General features: G+C 46.9%; 1 protein-coding gene across 1 annotated transcript; it reads right to left on the minus strand.

Annotated features, from left to right (window-relative positions):
• Window positions 1–1,358: 1,358 nt before the first annotated feature.
• On the minus strand, window positions 1,359–2,561 carry LOC135061189 (paraneoplastic antigen Ma1 homolog). Its single transcript, XM_063964039.1, has one exon. The coding sequence runs from the start codon at window positions 2,559–2,561 to the stop codon at window positions 1,359–1,361; it is 1,203 nt and encodes a 400-aa protein (XP_063820109.1).
• Between the last annotated feature and the right edge of the window lie 23,329 nt (window positions 2,562–25,890).

Genomic DNA, 25,890 nt, shown 5'->3' on the forward strand with positions numbered 1-25,890 from the left:
TCTTGTAGAGTCCTCCCAAAAACAATCAAGTCATCCAGATACACGATTACCTCACGGAAATTCATGTCCCCCACGGTCTCATCCATGCACCTCTGAAAGGTGGCTGGGGCACCTTTTACCCCCTGTGGCATTCTCTTGAACTGAAAGAACCCTTCAGGGCATATGAAGGCTGTCTTCTCAGCATCTCCCGGACTCATTAGAATCTGGTAGTACCCACTCCTGAGGTCTAGCACAGAGAACCATTTGCATCCTTGCAGACAGTCAAGTGCCTCATCAACTTTAGGCACTGTGTACTGATCTGGCACTGTTCGCTTGTTAAGAGTTCGGTAGTCCACACACATCCGGATATCACCATTCTTCTTACGAGCCACCACTATTGGAGAGGCATAGGGACTCTCTGATTTTTCAATGACATCATTCTCCAGTAGACCTTTCAGATGACTTCTTACATCATACAAATCCGCAGGGGCCAATCTTCGTGACCTTTCTCGAAAGGGTTTTTCATCAGTAAGACGAATCTTATGTTGGACCCCTCTAGCCAGCCCTTGGTCCCAATCTCCTAGGGAGAAAACATCTCTCCTCTCTAACATTTCTTTGATCAGTCTGTCTAGATCGGCATTCATGGCATCTGTACCTTCAAAGCATGGTTGGAAACTCTGCAACCAACACACTCTTTTTCTGAGCTTCTTCTGCCTCCTTTTTTCGATAGGCCGCCAGGCATACAGGATGAATGGTGAGCGTCTGGTAATATTCCTTTCCACCCTCCTCTCTGCACCATTGGGCTAGTGTATTGAACAAATGGGCATTGGTCCCTATGATAACTTGCACATCTCTATCCTCTTCTTCTGGATCGGGACACACAAGGGCGACTACTTGCACTTTTTTTTTCAATCCCAGCCACTTCTCTTGGGAACTTGAGGTCCACTGTGATGTATCTGAGATATGGATAGCTCTCTTCACTGAGGCCCCAGATGGTCAGCCCAGACAATGGATGTACCTTGACATCAGACAGATTCTCACGAAACCACTTCTCGAACACAATGGACACCTGGGAACCACTATCCAGTAGAGCCGTACACCTCTGTCCATTCAATAAGGCAGTGACGTGAGGCGCTGGACCGACTAGGCCAGGTGGCAATATATTCCAGGTAGCAGGTGAGTTCCCCACAGCATTGGTACTAACTTTCTTTAGGGGGCCAGGGTGGGGTCTTCTGGTCCCCCTTTCTCGTTTCCCGAAGGCTGTTCAGGTTGTGGGGATTGCTTATATGATGACCTCTGATTCCATCGGGCTGGACACTGTCTAGCTATATGTCCAGGCCGACCGCACTCAAAACATCTTCTGGGGTCACCTCGACTCTCTAGTTGTATTGGAGATGATGGATGCGAAGGCCTTGGGGCCTCCAGTCCCTAGCTGTCTGAAGGGCTAACAGACGGTCTATCTGTTCCTTCTGCACTTGAAGGATCTTCAGCAACTCCACCTCTTTTGCACTGGTTTCCTGCTTCAGGCTAACAGTCTTTATCTTTTTGGCCACACCATCTCTAGCTTCGATTATAGCTTCCTCTTGTTTGACTTCATCGATTAGCTGGTTGAAAGAAGGAGCGGGGTTTCTAGTAGAGTCTCCCCGGAGCTTCAATGCAACTGGGTCTAAAGACAGTGCTCCTCTTAGTAACTGTTGCATGCGACTCCCATCTACTTCACTGAGGGTCATTCCCCCTTTTTCCACAATGAGGTAAATTAGCTTGTCCAGGCGGTATAGATATTTGGACAATCTCTCCCCCGGCTCTTGACAGGTGTTTCTTAACTTGTAAAGGAGGTCAGTTGCATCTTCTGATGTTCCAAACTCTCTTTCCAGAGCCGCTAGATAGTTCCGTGCAGTAGCATTAGGGTCACTCCGACGAGTGGCCTGCACAATCTCCATTGCTGGACCACGTAAACTCTCCACTATCCGTTGTCTCTTTGCAGTCTCAGGACAGTGCCACTCTTCCATGTACTGGATTGCAGTGTCTTTCCACACCTCATAGGCATCTTCTCCAGTTGGAACAGGTTGGACACCTGAGAAAGGTCTCAATCTCCTATATCCACCATCATACTGGTTTCTTCCCAGTTGCTCCACGAGTTTATTCATAGCGACCAAAAATAATTGACTCTGCATGTCAGAGGCTCCATCTAGGCCCAGAGGTGAATCATCTTGTCTTCGAATGTCAGGGGACTGTACAATGGGGCTCCTTGCCCTCTCTTCAGTAGGACTGGATTCTTGGGCAACTCTCATCCCCTCACTTGGCTTAAGAGGCAACACTACACTCCAACGTTTGCTTCCCTCATATGAAAAAACAGCAGGGATCAATCCTCTCTCCAACACAGCATCGCTCTCTAGCAGCACAGCATCATCCCTCCTGCCCAGTACATTTGGCCTCTGCATCCCTGTCCGATCTGCAATCATCTTGGTAACCTCCTCATCTGGAACTTCCTGCAGTTCACCGCATAAAACAAAACAGCATTCTGAATCTTTGGATAGTTGTTCACACCAACCATATACTTCTTCTGGCTTCAAACTAGCCATGGCGCCCGCCTGGTGCAAATTCTGAGTTAGCTGTACGAATCTCAGCAGTGTACTCTACTGTAACACCCCTTTACCTGGGCTTTCTGGGTAATGGTGTGTATTTAAGCTCTTCCCGCTTTGCAATCACCTTGTACTTCTCTTGGTATTAGTGCCTCCACCCGAATCTTGACGTGACGTGCTCTTCTGGGAAGTGTTCAATTTTGGAAACACCAGAGGGAGACTCGGGAAACCCTCTGCCCACCACGTGCTTAGACCGACCCCACTACAGGAATATATCACACGGATATGTTGCAAAAGCCACCCTGGCACATTTATTAAAGGGTCTGGAATAGCAATTGCTTTTATGCATTTATATACAAGGGACTATAGTAGATCAATAAAAGAGGACATATACTAAAGGCATACAAACATGTTGGTCAGTAATGCACACACATATCTAAAGGGTGTATAATGCAGTAATAAGAAAAATGAACATAACACATGAATCTGCTTTCTCCTGTATGTCTGTCCCTTCCTGAACCTCCCTTTTGTATGCAGATAACACCCTGGCCTTTGCAATCACTGACTGGGTAATGACAACTTAAAACAGCAGTATCACAAGGAATTTCACACATACCACATACAGCATTAGAAAATACATCCCCCGCTATAGTGCACTGTTATTTCAGAGTTCCTTATCTTCTGCATGCTATAGCTTGATGGAAAAGGTACTTTAACAGGTTCCAATTGGCACTTTCAGCAACGCTGGTACTTGTAGTTCCACAAACTGATTCTTGGTGAAATCACACTTTGTTAGCTACTATTTATCAGTCTTTACCAAGAAACATAACACTGTAAACCATTACTTATCTAACATTCCTCCAAAGTGTGTCCCTCTGCAAACTGTCCTCTCTCCAGGGGTCAAAAAGGAAGGTTTGAAATGCATTATCCTCTGTAGGCCACTTAACTTCATCAGACTGGGGTTCTCCCTCTCCATAGGGCTCTTTCTGTACAGTCACGTGGACTTCTTCCCCAGTATTCTCCAGTCATTGTCAGCTGCATCTTCGCTATATCCCAGACATGGTTCCTTCTCCCTCCTCGGCCATCTCCTCCTCCACTCCCCTGGACAAAAGCATTCCATTCTCCACTCCCCCTTCCCCATGCCCTGTTTCTCCACCCCCCGACAGCCTCTGCGTGTCTCTCTGTATATCCTCTGAAACCCAAGGCTGTCTGGGAGATGTAGTCTCTAAACACAAAATGGCCGGTGTCTAATTTCACATTTGCTGCCTGTCATAAGCGCTGGGCGCTACAGTTAATTGATTTGATGTGAAATAACTTTCCGTTCAATAACAATTTTTCTATCAGCAAGATATGTGTTCTGTATTCTTTTCATCTACAACTTATGATATACACTTGTAATGTAATGAGAAAGAAATGCTGAAGTATGCTAACATGATGTTACTAGTACTACTACTTATGATTTATATTAATCCATATTATGTAGGGGATGTATTTGGGATACCGATGCTTGGGATGCCAGCAGTCGAGATCCCGGCGCCAGAATCCTCACACTGGTCAGTAGAAAGGCGCCGGAATCCTGACTGTCAGCACCCGAACATAAGAATGCTGGAGCTGGTTAGCTGGGGGGGGGGGGTTAGGTTAGTCACTAAAAAAGGGGTATGTGTGTGCCACTGGTAAGTGTGTAATGTGCAAGTGTGCTTAGCTTTCCATTGGAGTGCACATGTGACTGCAGCTGTCATATGCATGCTATTCTTCTGTGTACACCGGTAATGCAGCAGCTCAATTTCCACAAAACTCTGTATCATTGTCTATGGGCCCAATTCAGGCCCTGCTCACTGGGCTGCATGTGTTTGGAGCCCAGCAAGCAGGTTAACTTTGCCCATGTCTACCTCTCCCCCCTCTGCATACAGAGCCGCCATTCGCGGCTCTGGAGCTCTGGCGGGTAGCGGCTAGCAGAAGCTAACCGCGGGAAGGAGGGGGGGAAGCGGCGTCCAGGGACTGGGGAGCGCGGGTATGGGAGCGGACGGGCGGGAAGCGGCGGCGGCTTAGCGCCCAGTGGTGGCTGCTGTGCAGTCCGCGGCTGGGCAGTGGAATACAGCCAGTGAATGGTGGCTTGGCGCCCAGCGGCGGCTGCTATGCAGTCCGCAGCTGGGCAGGCAGGAAGTGTTGTTGTGAACTTTGTCCACTTGCTTGGCGCCCAGCGGCGGCTGTTGTGCAGTCCGCGGCTGGGCAGGAGGGTGCACGGTATATAGTGTGTATAAAAAAAATAAGACATAATGTCCCCACATAGCGCCCCTCACCCCCTGCATCTAACACAAGTGAGCGGCGGCAGTGTGAGCTGCCTAACCGCTCATTACCTGTACCAGGGGAGGCTATCACAGGCTTCTGAACTAAGCACGGTCCAGCTTCTTTGTGCAGCCTGAGGCTGCAATCAGCTCTGCTGATTGTGGTCAATGGCGGGGCCCTTTTCATGGGCACCGGCAGACCATCTGCTGCTGTTCTGCAGCACCCACCATCCCGGACCCCACTTCTCTGATAAGTTGGGAAGGGAGTGGGTAGAAAAAACTAAAAATAAACTTGAAGAATCGAAGGACAATCCTGTCCAATGTACCTTCCGACTAGAGGCACAGAAAAATACTGAAGGGTTTATGGGAGTATGGAGGGGGTGACCAGTTACTAATTTAAATATTTAAATGTGCCATTTCCGGCTACGCCCCGTCCATATCCCAAGAGTACTCCAGTGACCCCTAGTGGATGAAAAAGAAAAACAGAAAGAAATAGAAAAGGAGACTAGAAAGAAACCAACGGAAATGAGGGAGAAGAATCCTCCCAGAAGGTCTCAGGAACAAGAGACCAGACTTCCTAGGCAAAACGATAACATTTTCACAATAATAAGAAAACATAACAGAACTAAATAGGACTAAATAGAACTAAATAGGGCCGCACCTAAAAATGAGGCAACATCTTCTAAACAGTAAATTGGAAAACATAATGTAATGAAAGGGTATAGAAAATGTCTGGTGGTAAACTGAAATCAGGAACCGCCACACAGCACCAGCAAAGGGAAGGGAGGAGTGAATGGGAAAATATATGTCTCACCAATATACCCAAAACTACAGTGCAATAATCGGTAGGAAAAATAGAAAAAAGAAAAACATAAGGGTAATAACTAGATACCAGCACATATAGGAAGGATAATAATTCATGGTATCACAGCTGAGTTGGAAAATAAGTTGTCCAACTCATGGGCCCATATAACACCAGGAAATCTAAAAAAGAATGGCTTGAACATCATGGAGGTTTGAAGATAAACGACTGTTGGGGTTTACAAATTGCAAGTTTTTGAGGACATCATCCTCCAAAGGCATTGCCTTCTTCCCATAATCAAGGCCTTTGCAAAAGAACTGTGCAGTTTCTGTCAGAAATCTTCTATAACCAGCTGTGTCTATTAAGTTCTCCCTTTGTGCATACTGTAATTTGTTGTTTCAAAGCCCAGAAAAAGCTCTATGGGTGCTAAGTGTACAGAAGGATCTATGTAATTGATGCCTGTTATATGGTCAGCTCCAGCGAGTACTGCAGGCTGCACAAATCTCAGTACTATTTCTCTATATAATGACAACATGGCTGGGTGCAAAACATGGATCATAGGTGCCTCAGTTTGTAACAGGACATTAAACTTTGTAAATATAGGCAAGACTGCGTGTAGGAAAAGGAGGTACACTTTTGACAAAGGAATTTTAATTGTATTTAAAATTCTTTGTTCTCTAGGGCCACGTTGCGCACTTTGCTCATCTTCAAAGGTGCTCACAAAGTAAGCGCATAGCCCATCCTAAGCCAATAAAGTGCGCTCAACTGATTTTTCTAATGACAACCAGCGTGTTTTCACATGTTTTACATTTTTTTTACACTAGTGTTACAAAATGCCATGTATTTATGCAGTGATGGCATTTTTTTTGGAAATTATAATAAAGAGCTATTATTATTTTTTTTTAAACTGTTTTTATTAAGGCAGAAGACAAATAATCACAACAGTACATTTCCAAAAGAAGGGAACAAAATCATCGCACATCGGGGGTCATTCCGAGTTGTTCGCTCGCAAGCTGCTTTTAGCAGCTTTGCACACGCTAAGCCGCCGCCTACTGGGAGTGAATCTTAGCTTATCAAAATTGCGTACGAAAGATTAGCAGAATTGGGAATAGACACTTCTTAGCAGTTTCTGAGTAGCTCCAGACTTACTCGGCATCTGCGATCAGTTCAGTCAGTTTCGTTCCTGGTTTGACGTCACAAACACACCCAGCGTTCGCCCAGACACTCCTCCGTTTCTCCAGCCACTCCCGCGTTTTCCCCAGAAACGGTAGTGTTTTTTCACACACACCCATAAAACGGCCAGTTTCCGCCCAGAAATACCCACTTCCTGTCAATCACATTACGATCACCAGAACGAAGAAAAAACCTCGTAATGCCGTGAGTAAAATTCCTAACTGCATAGCAAATTTACTTGGCGCAGTCGCACTGCGGACATTGCGCATGCGCATTAGCGACTAATCGCTCCGTTGCGAGAAAAAAATAACGAGCGAACAACTCGGAATGACCCCCATCATGTATATCAATAGAAAACATTTAAAGCGCCCAAAGCATGGAAAAAAATTGTCTGCTTATTTTTCAACATCAAGACAAATAAAAGGGGAACATTCTAATAAAACAGCTTAGGAAAATATTGGAAAGGATAGAAAGAGAGGGAAGAAGAAGAAAAAAAAAAGTAAAGTTGTGAATTGTAGAGGTAAGTGAGAGTATCTGCATAGAAAGGTTGAGTCATTTGGGGGATAAGGGGGAAGACCTTCACAATTAGAGATCTAAAACATACTAGAAAAACACAATATACGTAATGGGAGAAGAACTAAGTAGTTATATAGGACCGATACACAGGTGAATCCTTGAAATCATACCAGGGAAACCAGATGGCTGTGAAATTAATGGTTTTTCCTAATGAGAAGGAGACAAGGTCTTCCATATCTAAAAAGTAATCAATCTTTTTAAACCATAATTTAATCAAGGGCGTTGAGGCGGATCTCCAAAGAGTTGGAATAACCGCTTTTGCAGCATTGCTAAGATGTCTCAATAGGGAGCATTTGAAGGAATGTGCGCCCGCGGAGGTGTGATTGAGGAGCCAAAATCACGGGTCTTTTGGGACTACATCCCCCACTATCAGTTCAGAACATTTAAATACCTCTGTCCAAAATGGAGTTATAAGAGGGCAGTCCCACCATATGTGTACAAAGCTCCCTGGGGCGTTTCTACATCTCCAGCAAAGGTTCGAGAGAGAAGGAAACATTTTATTAAGGATGAGAGGAGTCCTATACCACCTATAGATGAGTTTATAAAGAGTCTCTAACGTTGATGAACATAAAGAGCTCGCCTGGGCGTTACTAAATACTGACTCCCAATTGATCTGTGTAGGTAGCCCTGGAAATTCCTTCTCCCAAGAAGCCATAAAGGCAGGAGGTTGCGGAAACAAATCTTCCATGATGAGCGCATAAATTTGAGAGATAGTGTGTGTAGGAGAACTAGGATAGACGCGCATTTTTTTCAAATACGGTGGGAGCCCTGGTCATGTCAGACAGGTTCTTAGAAGATGTTATAAAATGATGAACCTGCAGGAACTTCCAAAAATCAGAACTATGTATATTCCAATGAGACTGAATATCTAAAAAGGAGCGCACCCTACCCGAGCTCACCAGCTGACCAACCCTGAAAATCCCGGCTTCCGCCCATGGAGCAAAGGCTGTCCCATGGAGACCTGGAACAAATTCGGGATTGTGGAGAAAGGAAGTTAAAGGGGACCATTTGGAGGATATATGGCTCTTAGACCTCAGTATGGCCCACAGTTTAAGCGTGGGGGAGACCGTGGGGTGGGTAATCTTTGGAAGGATAGGAAGCCAAGGTACAATTTCGATATAATGTGGGGGACAACCTTCCTCCAAGAGGACCCATTGTTTGCGATCTTTAGCGCGCGACCATTCCAGAATCCTATTCAAATGTACTGCATGATAGTAGCTAGAAATATATGGGAGTTGTTGCCCGCCTTGATGTTTTCTCCTAAATAAAATGTCATGCTTAAATCTAGATGTGTTGCATCCCCAGACAAATGCATGAATAAGAGTCTGAACGTCTCGGAACCAAAGTAGGGGGATGTGTATAGGGAGGGTTTGGAGAAAGAATAATATCCTAGGGAGGGCATTCATTTTGACAACATTGATCCTGCCAAACCACGATAATCGCAATTTCCTCCACTTCTGGAAGTCTAGGCGAAGTTTCACCAACAGGAGGCTAAAATTCAGAGAGAATAATTTGGACAAGTCGTTGGATAGTAGTACCAAGTATTTAAATTTGTGGTCGTGCCAAGTAAAAGGGAAGGAGCGTGTCAAACCCTCTACTACCGCAGGAGAAGGAGTTAAGTTCATAGCAATAGATTTGGAATAATTTATCTTAAAATTAGAGAGGGCTCCGAACTTCTCGAATTCTACCATCAGGTTCGGTAGTGAGGTGACCGGTTTTGAAATTATAGCGAGCAAATCGTCGGCATATAAAGCTAATTTGTATTCAGTCCCCCTTATCTGCAGAACAGAAATATTTGGATTGGACCTGATGCTTCGAGCTAATGCTTCCATGCAAAGGACAAAAAGCAACGGGGATAGGGGGCAACCTTGTCGTGTGCCATTGGTAATAGAAAAGGAATCAGAAAGGGAGCCATTAATCCTAATTTTGGCAGACAGGGAAGTGTAAAGAGATAAGATTCTATGGAGACAGGTGTTGCCGAGCCCTAGATATTTCAAGATGCCAAACAAAAAATCCCAGTCCACCCTGTCAAACGCTTTTTCAGCATCGGTCGACAGCATGATTGAGGGGGACGTAATCATGCCCATCATAGTGAATCATATTAAGCACTTTAGAGGTGTTATCTCTGGCTTCACGGCCTAAAACAAATCCAGCCTCTCCATGAATCAAATCGGGCAATAATAGTTTAAGGCGATTTGCAATCAGTTTGGCAAAAAGTTTTATGTCTATATTCAATAGCGAGATTGGCCAATAACTAGAGCAAAGACTGGGATCTTTGCCTTCCTTACGTAAAACAGCAATGTGGGCTTCGAGAGATTGCGGGGAAAAATGCGAGTCTTCAGATATAGTGTTAAAGGCTCTCGTGAGAAGGGGGACCAATTTCTCCTTGAAAGCTTTATAATATGCAATGGTATACCCATCAGGGCCCGGACTTATGCCGTTGGGAGAGGAGTCAATGACTTTCATAACCTCCTCAGTAGAGAAGGGGGCGTCCAGATCTTCTACCTCTTTTGTGGACAGTGTGGGGAAGTCTAAGGCCTGTAAGTAGTCAGCTATGGCCGTTCGATGGGACAGCTTATCAGCTCTTCCAGTCTGACCAGAAAGGTTGTATAAAGTGGAATAATATGCTCGAAAGGCCCTGGCAATATGAGGTGTCTCATGATGGGGCTGACCTCGACCATTTTTAATTGTATGAATAAAAGTGAGTGCACGTTGTTCCCTAAGGGCTTTGGCTAGCAATTTCCCGGGTTTGTTACCCCATTGATAGTATCTGCTACGGCACTTCCGATATGAAAATTTAACTCTATCAGAGAGTAATTTATTCAGATCGGCCCTAGTGGCCTCAAGATCAGCATAATGTCGTGGGGTTTGGGATTTCTTATGTAAAAGCTCGAGAGATTTTATCCTAGATAATAAATCCCCTCTGAGTTTCTCCCTCTGTCTTTTGCGTAGAGAGCCTAACTGGACACAAACCCCTCTAATGACACATTTATGTGCTTCCCAGACCGAAACCTTAGAAATATCCTCTAGGTCGTTAGTACAGATATAGGAGTCTAAGGCAGTGTCAATTCGAGACCGACATTCCGCGTCATGTATAAAAGTGTCATTAAAACACCAGGACCATTGGAGACGTGTACAGGGTGGGAGGCGTAGTGTGAGATTAACAGGGGCGTGGTCTGACCACACAATTTGTCCAATAGAGGCGTCAGAAAGAAGATGTAGGTGTCAGTGGCTCAAAAACAATTAATCAATTCTGGAGTATGTCTGATGTGGGTGTGAAAAAAAGGAATAATCTGCCTCAGCAGGATGTGTCAGTCTCCATGTGTCAATCAGCTGGTGGTCGAGCAAGATGCGTCTCACCCCCCTATACTCCCTCTCCGGCCTACAACACATCTTTTTAGAGTTGTCATGAAGGGGCTCGAGAGTCCAATTTAAGTCACCTCCCATCACTACCACCCCCTCTAGGAGAGGCTCAGCAAGTTCCAAAACCGAGCACAAAAAGGAAGGCTGTTTAGCGTTGGGAGCATAAACGTTCAAAAAAGAGAAGCGTTGGCCATATATATCGCATTTTACCAGCAACCCCCTACCTTCAGCTAGTCTATGGGAAGTAACATTAAGGATAGGTAGGTGGCGAGCCAATAGGACAGCCACACCTAATGTCTTACTGGAAGGATTATTAGACAGAAAGACATGAGGATAGTAGTGACATTTCAAAGACGGCAAATGTCCCATCTTGAAATGCGTTTCCTGAAGAAAAGCAACATCAACTCTCTCGTCTCTGAGCCATTTGAAGAGTTTAGACCTTTTCTCAGGAACATTCAACCCTTTAACGTTAAGGGTAGTGACATGTAAATCGTTCATCGCCATCATCACAGCAGAACCAGGAGATTCGCAATGGTCCTCCCTACAACTGACACTTGAGGGGGACAAGGAAGAACAGCAAGGGTAAGAAATAGAAATAGAAGGAAATCAGAGAAAGAAGAAAAAGAAGATGCAGAGTGGAAAGCCACTCCGCAAAATACCACGATATCTATCAAAAGTGACACCAATATTAGAAAAAAGACAGCTGAAAAAAGGACAGGAGCGGAATCCTGCCGACTCCCAACCCACAAAAACAAGGGATGCAGCATATTGGGGGTCCTACGGGGGGCCAAGGACAGCGACCACCCACAGTATAGAAGCTAATCAAAATGCAGTATTACCAAGGAGTGCGCATAGGCACAGTGTGAAACGTATAGAAAAAATATAATCTATAAACCTTTTAGCAAGTTTTCAGAAAAGCTAAACAATTATGTAAATGAGTATCGTCACGGGAATAAAAAAAACACAGCGTAAACAAAATCAAAATAACATATCAACGATACCCCATCACTTATCTATGAGACCATTACAACATTTACAAAAACCGATCTCACGTGTGAGCAACATGTAGCAACATTTTAAGAAAAAGAACCAAGTGTACGACAAGAGTAACAGGAGAATACACGCCAGCACAGGATGAAACCTCCCCTTCATGGAGGCTCAGAGGAGCGTGAACTAGCAGGAGTATTCCCCATCGTCCGCGGGGAGCGCACTTGTTGCCACGCGTCGTCTGGAGGAATCACAACAGGCAGATCCGGCAGGTGGTGAAAAGCTGCCCAGTCAGGTAGCGGCACTGGGGGTATTCCCAAGGGTTGTCAAGAAGGCCTGTAAGTCCGAAGGTCTGGAGAAACTCGCAACTTTGCCACTATGGGAAACCTGAAGGGAAAAAGGGAAGCCCCATCTGTATTTCAGTTCAAGTTTCCTAAGGGAGTCAGTGAGGGGTTTCAAGGCTCAACGCTGCTGCAAGGTCGACCAGTCGAGATCAGGGAATAATTGAATCTTGTCTCCTTGAAAGTCAATACTATCCAGCTGACGGGCTGACCTCATTATTTCCTCTTTTTGGACATAATAGTGGAGCCTGCAGATCACATCACGTGGCCTGTCAGATGACAAGCCGCGAGGACGGAGGGCGCGGTGTGCCCTATCAAATATAATGTCCTTGTTTGGGTCCAGGTCAATAAGTTCTCCGAATATTGTAGTTAAAGCATTCGCCAGGTCAGCCTGTCGGACGCTCTCGGGCAGACCCCTGACCCTGATATTATTTTGCCGGCCGCGATTATCCATATCTTCAATACGTGATTTAAGAAAGTAGATATCACCCCTCTGATGAGAAAGCACCTCCTGAAATTTAGTTAGGGTATCAATGCTAGACGACTCATGCTGTTCCAATATATCTACACGGGCCGCAATTTGAGACATGCCTTGACGAATTGCTGTCACTGCCTGCTTGATGGTGGAAAGTAAACGAGTTTCTAAGGCCGAAAAATCTTGTTTCGTGGGAAGTGATTTGACATGAGATAGAATCTTGCTAATTTCTGCAGACACAGAGGAGGCCTGTGGAGGTTGCGGGTTCCCGGGGGACGACATGTCGTCTACCAGACCGTGTAGAATTGGGGTGGCCGAGACAGGAGAGGAAGCAGCAAGATTTGAGGTCGGTGTAGTTAAGAACTGACGTAGATCCGACGAATGACGGGCCGCAGGGGATGAGAGCGCGTCCGGCTTAGTCTTGGCCTTTTTTTTCTTTATGCCTCTCACCATGAGATCGGTCTTCAAATAAGGTAGTGCAGCATTACACTTTCACAGAACCTCGGCAATATTAGAACATGTGGATCGTCGCCTTGCAAAAGCCCCCTCATGGTCTTAGGGCAGCATCAAGCAGGCAGACACATAGCTATGGAACTATACGGCTGATCTGGGTGTGGATACGGGACGCCGTGCGACAGAAAATATGCGGCTGCAACACCGCTCCCCAGGCTCCGTGGCCCACCCCGCCCAGAGAGGCCAAACTTGTTATGACTGGCAACAGCGGGCAATAAATCCGTTATGGCTCCGGTAAGAGCAGGGAGCCAGCTGATTCAGGCAGGGAATGCACCGGGGCTGGAAACAGTATATGGGCAGCAGAGAGGCCACTATCTCTAATATAAATCACAGCACAGCACACAGCCCTTTAATCACCCCCCTCCCCCCGCTGGAGCCCCACAGACCGCAAATCTGAGGTTCGTACTCACTTCTGGGGCCCAGCGGGGGAGAGACAGCAGGGAGCAGGCGTGCAGTGAAGATGGCCGCCGGGCGACTTTCAGCCCCGTCCCGCCCAGTGAGATCCGGAGTTCCCGGGCAGCGGAGGTAGGCAGCGGGCAGTATCTCCCAGCCGCGGCTGGCGGCAATGTGAAAAACAGAGATTCGGGAGAGGTCCGCGGCCCGTTTGGGAGGATGCTGGAGCTGCCGCCGGGCTGGGGAAGAAATCGAGGCCCCGGCTTGTGGGAGCCCCGTAGGCCGCAATCCGCAGGAGCTGTAAAAACCACTCCCCGATTCCGCGGCACTAACAGGGGCACTGCAGGGGGGAACAGGAGGGACAGGGGAACTGCTGAGGGCACAAAGGAGCCCAGAGAAGGGGTTTATAAAGAGAAAGGAGCCCTGGGTCTCAGGAGCTCCCTCAGTACGCGACTGCTTCCATCAGCAGCCAGGCCACGCCCCCAAAGATCTATTATTAAATCCTCAGCTTTTATTGCAAGCATTTTAGCTGAATGTTTGGCCATTAAATTAATCAGATGGCAGGGACAGCCCACAGCATACACTTTATGATCTGATGTCTGTTTTCCCCTTATTCTGGTCAAAACACTGTTGTTTCCCCTGCATATTTGCTGCATTGTCAGCCGAGTAGGTGACACACTTATTCCAGTTGATATTGTGTTTTGTAAGCATCATATTCAAAACATCAAACAGCTCTTGAGATTTGTTTGATTTGCAAGATACCATGTCTAGAAATTCAGTCACTATAAGTCTTGTATCTGGGTGTTAGTAAGTAATCAGAACAGGGAAATATTTATCACATTTTTCCTCAGAAATAGCATCTAGTGAAATGCCAAAATATTTTTCACGTCCTGAAATAACTGCACTTACTGTATGTTTTTAAGTGCTTCAGGTGCTATTGCACCCTGAATGATGTAGGTTGTTTTAGTGGATGCACATGCATAATTTTGTGCAATTTTTGAATCTGGAAACATTTTTTTAAATAAGTGCTCCACATGTTCACTGCTAGCAATTTAAATATTATGTTCTACCAAGAACCAGTGAATACAACCTCTGCTTTTGTTACATTCTCTGCTAACCTGGATTCAGGAGGTGAGAAGAAAGAAGTTGAGGGTGTATTTTGGGTGACTGCTTTAGCAGAAGCTCCATGTTTATTTGAGGCTATATGTTTGGTGACATCATTATATCTACCATAACCTACAGAAAAATCAGATGTGCAAACTTCACAAAAAGCATATGATGACCCTCGCCTTGATTTTTGAAGGAAAGGGAGTTCTCTTCGCCAAGAATCTTTATATAAGCAAAGTCTTTTTGCTTTTTCCTTTACTGAAGCTTTTTCGTTCGCATCTGCCATGGCTGATACTCGTCACTAATGCATTCTTTAAACTCTGATAGCTATCATAATGGAAACAAAAGCACAAATACAACACTTAATTAAATCTAGCTAATACACACACACACACACACACACACACACACACACACACACACACACACACACACACACACACACACATTCAATTTTCAGTTAAAGTGACACATTTGCAGCCACCTTTCTGTATGGCTGCAGCAGCCTACTGTACTTGCTTCTTTATGCTAGAATTTTAGAATCTGCTGATGGATGTATATATCCATGCATCCCACCCCTGATTTTCTGTCCGCAGTTGCCTTCATTTAATATATTGTAACCCTACCTCTCAGTTGGCATGCCTCCACCCAAGCGAGTACACCCTGGCTTGTTTGGGAAAGCCTTCCCGGTTTAGGGTAATTCGGTTAATTTTGAGTACTCTTAGGTAAGTATTAGAAGCAAATGTGATATAAATCAGGGAATGTAAACTCCTCACCTTCTCAATCCCGGTATGTCATCGAGTCTCTTCTGTTTTAGTATCTTCCAGATCTCTCCGGTTAATAACTCCCAGAACCCAAGGTCAGCTATAACATGTAAATAGTTTATTTATAATTTGATATATGCACTGGAACCCCTTCTACGGGTGACCACTAGGAATATACTACACACACACACACACACACACTTCCTAAACCTATAACAGTCGTTAACCCTATTTCACAATAATAGTGCATGCAATACAAAAATGGTTATACTGAAAAATAGGTGTAGTGAATACCCGATATGCATATCAGTCATTTGAGTCTGTCTTGAGGCAGGTAATAATATACCATTATCTCTTTATATCAAATACTCCTTTCACGTTGGTGCACAGTTGGGGCCCTGAATAGCAATGATGACGTGCAGTTAATCACAGATAAGGGGTCCCTGGTGTTAGCACCAGTAGAGCAACTCAGTTTGATGTGGATGACACTTGGGTCACCAGTCCCTCCAGCTTCCTACAGTTATTGGGCTAAATACTCTTGTATCCTAAGGGTGACGACTTGGTTGCAGTAACTCGAAGTTTCTTGAATGCTGCAAACCCGGGTTTGTTAATACTGCATCTCCCTGAGTAGCCTTGGTGTGTGTCGGTTATAGATATCCAGTTCCATAGATTAGCTAACTTAACTAGTCAATTGTCGCTGAAAGCAATATATTTCAGTCTGCAGGGTCAATTTACTGAGGGGTCCCCACTCTTCAACTGTGACGTGGAGTGGAACTATTTCTCCGCTCTCCCATCTGCCAGCATGTCTGTCACTACCCCTCCCCCGATCCTCAGCTACTGATCCAATAGTGTAGAGCTCACTCAGTGCAACCGCAGCTATTCAACAATGCCTTCACCAGCGACTAATATTTTGCTGCCTTGGTCAGTCTGGGATGCCGTAATATATGTATAGTTTGTGGATATGTTTACCGCTTGGGAATACAGCGTACTATTTCTCAGTAATATTCATTACAAGTACTGTTGCCCTTTCATACGTGAATAATGGCAGCAGTCAGCTGCTACAGTACATTGGGAATTTTAAAACGATGTCTTACTGTGGTGCCAAAGCTGGGGAATATCTTTATCTGACTATCCACTACTGCGAGTTTTCAGGGTGTGTGCACGATGGTGTTGGTGTCCAACACCAGCGGGATGAAAGTTCAACACTATGGTGAAATAATATGTGATAGGTGCACAATAATATACCTCTCTCTGGGCTTACAATGCGCTTCATAAATCTCCTTCGACTGCACAGGGAAGGTAGCTCCGTCTCCCGGCCCGCCTCTCCGGTCTATCGGGGCCCATCCGTGTCTCTGTCCTATAGGCCTGCCACTCACTTGGCAATCTCCGCCCTCAGGGTGGATCGGGAACACCTCCCGCCCCCTTTTAGTCCTGCGCTCTGTCTCTCTGCTCAGGATACCTGTAAGCACCTCCAGTCTCTTAGCGTCCCTCCTCGGGCTTCCGTTCTCCCCGGGATCCCGCTTACACCGCCGGTACTTGTCCTCTTTCTTCCTAGTCCCGGACGCTTCTCCCTGCTGCGCCACCAATGGACATTTTTCCCCTTCTTCTCAGCGCGAGGTCCTGCTTCCCTCCACCTCCTCGGGCAGCACGAGTCCATGTGTCCGCGCTGAAGAAGCATTCATCCCCGGCATGACAGCAGCCCCTATGCATAAAAGAGGCACTACTCTCCAAAATACTATACATACATTACACTATAAAGTTTAATGCATACATTACATATATTACACTATGTTCTTGCACCCACTCCCTGTTGGGTGCAAAGGATCTGTCTGAGACAGGTGTCCCATCCTCATCTGCATGCCACGAGCGAGCATGGAAGTCAGCTTACATGCTCCTACCACTCCCATGACACTGTCATGAGATGGGTCAGTTAAGTGCGATCACATAACATGTGCAGAGAGAGTTAGATTTGGGTGGGTTATTTTGTTTCTGTGCAGGGTAAATACTGGCTGCTTTATTTTTACACTGCAATTTAGATTTCATTTTGAACACACCCCGCCCAAATCTAACTCTCTCTGCACATGTTATATCTGCCTCTTCTGCAGTGCACATGGGCCCTCATTCCGAGTTGTTCGCTCGCAAGCTGCTTTTAGCAGCTTTGCACACGCTAAGCCGCCGCCTACTGGGAGTGAATCTTAGCATAGTAAAATTGCGAACAAAAGATTAGCAGAATTGCGAATAGACACTTCTTAGCAGTTTCTGAGTAGCTCCAGACTTACTCGGCAACTGCGATCAGTTCAGTCAGTTTCGTTCCTGGTTTGACGTCACAAACACTCCCAGCGTTCGCCCAGACACTCCCCCGTTTCTTCAGACACTCCCGCATTTTTCCCAGAAACGGCAGAGTTTTTTCACACACACCCACAAAACGGCCAGTTTCCGCCCAGAAACACCCACTTCCTGTCAATCACATTACGATCACCAGAATGAAGAAAAAACCTTGTAATGCCGTGAGTAAAATACCTAACTGCATAGCAAATTTACTTGGCGCAGTCGCAGTGCGAACATTGCGCATGCGCAATTAGCGGAATATCGCTGCAATGCGAAGAAAATTACAGAGCGAACAACTCGGAATGACCACCATGGTTTTGCCCAACTGCTAACAAATTTGCTGCTACGATCAGTTCTGAATTACCCCCAGAGACTGTACTCTGTTGAACTAATCAATCCAATTGCACTTTCAATCTCAATCCAGGGGCATATTGTATGACTAGTCCAGCGCATGTGAGTTAGGGATTTCTTTCTATGGTGCATATGCTGAAATCAGTGAGATCTGTCAAACTCAGTGGGAGAGATGTATGAAGCAGTGGTAAGAGTGGGAAAGTATATCAGTGGAGAAGTTGCCTATACCAAACAATCAGGTTTGAGGTAGCATTTATCAAGTGCAGTCTATAAAATGATAGGTAGAAGCTGATTGGTTGCCATGACTGGCTCTCTTCTCCACTATTATCACTGCTTCATACATCTCCCCCTCAGTCCCTTGTACCCAGGCTTTCAGGTGTGGATTATAATAACTTTATAAAAATTATAAAAAAAATAATTTTTATTTACTGTAGACAAGAAATATATTTTCATCATAAATGTATTTTTCTTCTTTCTCAGATCTGTTATCTGCTTTCTGAGATGGCAATAGCATAGGAGGAGAGAAGGTAGTGGAGATACTGCCACTGCCATTGTGAAATAAAACAGCTTCCCTATGCAACTGTGATCGCCTCCACCAGTGATAACCAGGCTGCAAGCAAAGATTTCCCCAGATTTAGGGATATTTTCCCTTTAATAGATAGATATCTTAGCCCATAGGTCTGCAAACTAATAGGCCCTACACACTGGCCGATTTTCTGAAAGATATGAACGATCTCGTTCATAAATGAACGAGAACTCGTTCATATCTTTCAGTGTGGAGACTCCAGCGATGAACGATGCGCGGCCCCGCGCTCGTTCATCGCTGGTCTCCCGTCGGCTGTGCATGCAGGCCAATATGGACGATCTCGTCCATATTTGCCTGCACTTCAATGCAGCCGCGTGACGGGGGGAGTGAAGAAACTTCACTCCCCCCATCACTGCCCCCCCGCCGCCGGGTCGCTCGTCGGCCATATCCGCCGTCGGGCAGCTCGGCGGCGGGTCGGCCAGTGAGTAGGGCCCTTTAGTCCTTGTTACCCCACACAGTGCATGTTTTGCAGGTAACCCAGCAGGTGCACAGGTGTATTAATTACTCACTGACACATTTTAAAAGGTCCACAGGTGGAGTTAATTATTTCACTTGTGATTCTGTGAGGAGACCTGCAAAACATGCACTGTGTGGGGGTAATGAGGACCGAGTTTGCAGACCTATGCCTTAGCCAGAAGAAAATGATGGCGATGTACAAAGACAGTATGACAAGCTAGGATCACTCACCTGAATAGTGTCCACAGAACTTGAATCTTTAAGCCAGAGGTTCTCAAACTCGGTCCTCAGGACCCCACACAGTGCATGTTTTGCAGGTAACCCAGCAGGTGCACAGGTGTATTAATTACTCACTGACACATTTTAAAAGGTCCACAGGTGGAGCTAATTATTTCACTTGCGATTCTGTGAGGAGACCTGCAAAACATGCACTGTGTGGAGTCCTGAGGACCGAGTTTGAGAACCTCTGCTTTAAGCCTTTAGTGGCTAGATGCATCATCGCTTGGAAAGTGATAAAATGGAGAGTGAAAAAGTACCAGCCAATCAGGTCCTCACTGCCATGTCACAGGCTGTGTTTGAAAAATGGCAGTGAGTAGCTGATTGGCTGGTTCTTTTTCACTCTCCATTTTATCACTTTACAAGCGATGATGCATCTGGCCCTAGGTCTGGGAAGTTTCCTCCTATCCAGGAGTAGGAGCTGCTGCTGAAGTTAGCCTATCCTCCATAGACACAAGGTCTAAGTTACTGCTCTGCTGAACACAGTGACCAGTGTTGCCAACCGTAAAATGGAATAGAATCAACTGTGATTTCAAAAACAAGCAAAGTGACAGCAGTCAGGATGAAGGGAGGTTTGAAAATGGCAATTCTATTTTTAACCCAATTCACTCATCACCACTCCAGATAAGGATTGAATGAATAGGTGGAATAAAAGTGGTGCACATATGATCAGCCGATCCGGGTAGGGGTCCATTTCGGATGGTAAAATAGATTGCACGCAGCAAAAGCACTATCTTATGCACAGCGGCTAGCGGGGGTGTGTGTGTGTGTGTGTATTACAGCTCGCATCTAATGCGAGTCGCACAAGTGTATGGCCAGCCTAAACTCCATACACATATGGGATGGCACAGTGGTTAGCATTGCAGCTTCACAGTACTATGGTCATGAGTTTGATTCTTCAAAACACCCACACAGGAAGCGTAAATCAGCAGTGGATCCAGCAGTTGGGATCATAGCAGTGCAGCATCACCTAAGCATGGGTGTAACTATAGTGGCTGCACGGGGTATCATTACTCTGGAGCCCAGAGGGTTAGGGGGGCCTAGACCCAGGATATAAAGATGCATACCAGTTTCCCAGATTTGCTTGCTAAGAAATTGGGAGCAGGAAGTACCAACCTGTAGCAGTACATCCCGCCACAGATCGCGCCAACACTAATCGCATACAGTATGTACTAATATATGCGATTAGTGTTGCAAAGGACAGCTCTTGCGATCAGAGCTGTCTTTCACGATGTGATGTGGCTTCTGGACTTCCGGGTATATGACCCTGGAGTCATACCCTCCAACATGACCCGCCCCACTAGGTACAAAATGCTCTGTTTCTGGACTTCCCTCTTAATTTATTATTGCCATCACCTGTGAAGAAACAGCTTTCTTATCATTTAACTAGTTCAACACAGGTGATGGAAATCATAAATTAAGAGGGAAGTCCAGGAACAGAGCATAATGGGGCAGATTTATTAACCTGGAGAAGGCATAAGGAAGTGATAAACCAGTGATATGTGCAAGGTGATAAAGGCAGCAGCCAATCAGATCCTAACTGTTAATTTACATATTGGAGCTGATTGGCTGGTGCCTTTATCACCTTGCACATATCACTGGTTTATCACTTCCTTATGCCTTCTCTAGGTTAATACATCTGGCCCTTTGTACCTAGTGGGGCGGGTCATGTTGGAGGGTCTGCAGGAGTTCTTCTGAGCATTCGCAGACAGGGGTTTTTGCTACATTTTCACTTTAGTACTTCCCGCCCTGGGTCTGATGCATTGCCCAGCCTAACTTGTGTGACATTACATTGTCAGTGAGAGGAGTGTATAGTGGTAAGGGGGCACTGTAATGTGGCATTATGTGAACTGGGAATACTGTGAGGCATAATGTGTACTACAATGTGACATCATGTACTGTAAACTAGGGCACTATGGGTGTGGTTCATAGGATCAACCACACTTAGGAGGTAATTCAGACTTGATCGTGGATGTGCTAAATTTAGCACATCTACGATCACTTTCACAGACATGCGCCCTGCATGTCTGACACTGCCCCCCCTCCCTGCGGCGATGCTTTTGTACCTGAAGAATAGCTCCCTACCAACGCAGCTCCTGTGCGCTGGCAGGGAGCTACCCATCGCTCCCCGGGTTGCAGCTGCTGCGTGTGACGTCACGCAGCCACCGTGGCCCGCCCCCCACACGGTCCGCGCACGCCTGAGTTACCCGGACTGCGACCCCAAAACGGTGGCCTGCCCCCTCCCGTCCAGTGAACGCCTCTGCCTGTCAATCAGGCAGAGGCAATCGCTGGGCTGAGATGCCGATCGCATCTTTGGCATGCGCCGGCATACTGCCGTTCCTGCGCAATTCAGACCTGATCGTCCGCTGTGTAAAAACACTCAGCAGCATTCAGGTCTGAATTAGCCCCCTAGGTCGACCACTATTGCTCGACAGTAACTAAGTCAACACCCAAAATAAATCGACATGAGCAAGGTCGACAGGACAAAAGCTTGACATGAGTTTTATTTAATTTTTTTGGTGTCGTTTTCTTCGTAGAGTGACCAGGAACCCCAATTAGTGCACCGTGTCCCCTCACATGGGTTACCGTTCCCAGTAGTAGTCCATGTGGATCATAAAGTATGAATTTTTTTAAAAAATGAACAAAATTGTGAAAAACACGTCGACCTAATCATGTCGACCAATAGTGGTCGACCTTATGGCTGTTGACCTAAGTGTGGTCGACCTAGAGACCGGATTCCGGCACTACTATAGGAGAAATTATTAACTAGGGCACTACTAAAGTGCATAGTATGAACTAGGGCACTAATATGGGAAATACAATTAATAACTGCTGTAGAGAGGCGTCTCTCAAGAAGCATTGGGATAGGGGCCCCTTCAATATGTTGTTATGTGGCCTAGGTTGCTTGGCTTTCCCTACCGGATGTGCAGCTGTGTCGGCATGGGTGGCTGCTGCCACAGAGGTAGTGGGCAAGAAATTAGTGTTAATGGAAAGGGGGGTGGGGTGAAACCCTGATCACCTTCCTTCTCTCCACTGCATTCACCCCTGGACTAAATGCCCAAGGCAATAATACTCTGATTCAAAATTCACCACATTCTTTTACTGACCCCAAAACAAGCACTTAATGACTATGGGCTTTATTCAGACTCGGCTGCTAATGTTTGCTTGCATCAGCAAACTGCGCTGCAGGCCGCATGACGTCTGTGTGCCCTTAAACATTGCGTCCGCAATATCATTCACAGCGGCAGTAGTTCACGAGGCAGCGAAGCGGGGGGCATGGCTGACTGAAAGGGGGCGTGCCAGGAGCGTTTTTGGGGCGGCTTCATGACGTCACACACAACCGACCTGATTCAAAAAATGGTGGTGGACAGTCTGACAGCGCAGCCAGGCTACACTGCCAGGGGTCAACCTTAGTTCGATGCATCCGCAATTACATTGCAGACGTATCGTGAGGCGGCACTAGACATGCTGGGCGGCCTCCAGCATGTGATCTGCATCCATCTCTGAATAAGGTCCTGTATACACATACAGTATATATAAAATGTAACTATGAAAGTATCCAATGCAGAGGAATGTTGTAACAAGGGGGGTCATTCTGACCTGATGGCTCGCTGCAGTTCATTGCAGCGCAGCGATCAGGTCAGAAGTGCGCATGCGCCAGTGATTGACAGACAGAGGCAGTCGCTGGGCGGCACGGCAGCATTTGGCTGCCGTTTTTCGAGCGCGGTCTGGCCACCTGCAAATGTTATATATGCGCCCTCCCCCCCCCCCCCCTGCAGTGCACATGGTTTTGCCCAGTTGCCAACAAATTTGCTGCTGCGATCAGGTCTGAATTACCCCCATAGTCACTTTGTTACACCTCATTGCTCCACCCCAAATTCTATTTAATGACTCCCTGTGCTGTATAAAGCAAATATATATATATATATAGAATCTATCCTAAATGGCTCACTGGTCTTTTATAATACATGCCTGCCAACGTTACAGCCTCTTGTAAACAGCCAGCATCAGCCCAGTCCTGGGATTAGAAAGACGCTGTGAATCAGCAAAGCACGGCCGGGCGGCACGCCAATGTCGCGCGTCATACAGGGCGCATGACTAACAGAGCCGCTAGACTGCCGTTGCTTGTCCTGCAGCATTAGGATGACGTGGATCCTACACCCATAGAGGCACAGTGACAGAGCTGTCTCCCAACCTCCCCCCGCGGGACACTGCGGCTCTTAGGGCCTAATTTAGATCTGATCGCAGCTGCAAATTTGTTAGCTAATGGGCAAAACCATGTGCACTGCAGGGGGGGGGGGGGGCAGATATAACATGTACACAGAGAGTTAGATTTGGGTGGGGTGTATTTAAACTGAAATCTAAATTGTAGTGGTAAAATAAAGCAGCCAGTATTTATCCACCACTGAAACAATATAACCCACCCAAATCTAACTCTTTCTGCAAACGTTATATATGCCCCCCCCCCCCCTCCCTGCAGTGCACATGGTTTTACCCATTAGCTAACAAATTTACTGCTGCGGTCAGATCTGAATTATCCCCTTAGTCTGGTAGCTTTACCTCTGTGTGTGCCCTGTTAGTACATGTATTTCCATTGCTGGTGTTTTATGCGCTCTAGGGACTGCAGCTGTTGCCTACTGTGCCACAGCCCCCCTTTTACTCTCCTGCCTGTCATAATGGCCACCATCCCCCATCCTCACCGCTAACCCTGTGCCCCAGCCCGTTACCATTTGGGGCCGGGCAGTGGCGCAGTCTCTTCAGGTCCTGATTCCTCCGCCCCACCTCTGTCCCACTCTGCCGTCTCAGCGCCCTCAGGAGCGCATCTATCGTAGGTACGCGCGGCCGCGGGGGAGACGGTCTCCAACTCTCCAGCGAGTGCAGCAGGGGCCGGGACCAGAAGGTTGGCGGGTCACAGCAGTCTGGCGGGTGCGGGGACCTGGCCTCAGGCGGTTGCTGCCCGGTCTCCGGCAGTGGCGAGGGTGGCTCCCAGGTCACTCCTGGTGCTGGTGGTTTGGCAGTCTCTTAGGTGAACGGAGCTCCAATACTGGTGGCCGCATTAGGAGGGAGAGGGGGCTGCAGAGCTGTGGCAAAGCTGCAGGTGCTGTCGGCCATGTTAGGATTCCCTTGGGGTGTACAGGAGAGGGGCTTAGCCTGGATGCTGCTAGCGGGTCTGATCTCCGCAGCCGGCCCTCACGGGGTATCCGTTCTTTTGCATCTGGTGCAGCGGACGCTGCTCCATTCACCACCTCTGCTAGTTGCACTGGCCGTGGCCATAGGGCTATCAGACGTTGCGCAGGACTGCAGTATAGTGATGCTGCGAGGGGTCCAGCGTCTGTTTTTGAACCTTTGGCTTTGTCATCTGCCCTTTCCTCCATGGCTTCGGTGCTCGCCCCCTTGGTGTCGGCTGTTACACTGGGGTGTAGTGGACCCGTGCGTGGAAGGCAGGACGTTAGACCTGTTTTGGGGCTTTGACCTCGGTGTTACACAGTTTTTGCAGGCTTTTTGTGATATGGGGTCGGCCGTGGCCCAAATAGGGGGTGGCGAGTCTGCAGGGCGTAGTGCCTCTCCCGCTGTGTTGCTTCCTTCCCTGCTCTGGGGCTCCAGGGCCGGATACTTCTCTTTCAGATGTCGAGGTGGACATGGATTCAGGAGTCCGTGCCAGTGATAGGGAAGGTTCGTTGTCGATGGGGAATCAGCCCGGACTGTCAGGGGAGTCTGTCGTGAACCTTTCGGGCTCTTCATCCTCTTCCTGCTCAAGATCTAGCCTGTCTTCCTCTTCTTCCTCCTCCTCTTCGCATGGGTCTTCGGTTAGTAGCGCTGCCCAGGCGCGAAAGCATGCAGCTAAATATGCTTGGAGGGATGCTGGTGGACGGGCGAAGCATACTAAGCGCAAGCGGGTCACTGATACTTCCCGTAGGGAAAGGAAGTGCCATAATTTACCTGGGGTTGTGCATTGCGATTATACTGCAGTGTTGCTCAGGCTTCGCAAATTGCAGGAAGATTCAGAAAGGGGATTATGTTGATATATTCGTTTTGACCAATGAAGTCAAGAAACATTTTAAGGCTGCCAAAGGGTGGTATCGGAGTGGAGGCCTTTAAATCATATGATATTTGGTTGGCTGTTTTTTGTGTGTTTGCCGCATGTTATCTAGAGGATCGGCCTGACGAGCATATGAACATAATTATGTATATTCACATGATCCACGGTATGCAGCATAAGTACAAAGGAGTGGATTGGTGAGTTTATGATGAGCAGTTCAGGCAGAAGCAGGACCGCTTAAGGGTGATGGATTTTGGTTGCAAGGATGTGGAGGTGTGGCTTGATGTCACTAGGGCACAGCATGAGGAGGAGGAGGGTTCTCAATCATGCCCGGATACTACGCAGTCAGCTCCTGGTGTTTCGTGCACTTTTGTAGAGGCTCCCTCGGCGCGGCAATTCGGGGTATCCGGACGTCCCCAGTCGCTGGCTCCTGCTAAAGGCAATTTTTTTGCCTTTAATAATTCCACTTGCCCAACGGTGCCATTTTCAACACCGTTGCTTGCGCTGCGGCGG

Source organism: Pseudophryne corroboree, chromosome 1 (genome assembly GCF_028390025.1).
Source record: "Pseudophryne corroboree isolate aPseCor3 chromosome 1, aPseCor3.hap2, whole genome shotgun sequence".
Taxonomy (NCBI): domain Eukaryota; kingdom Metazoa; phylum Chordata; class Amphibia; order Anura; family Myobatrachidae; genus Pseudophryne; species Pseudophryne corroboree.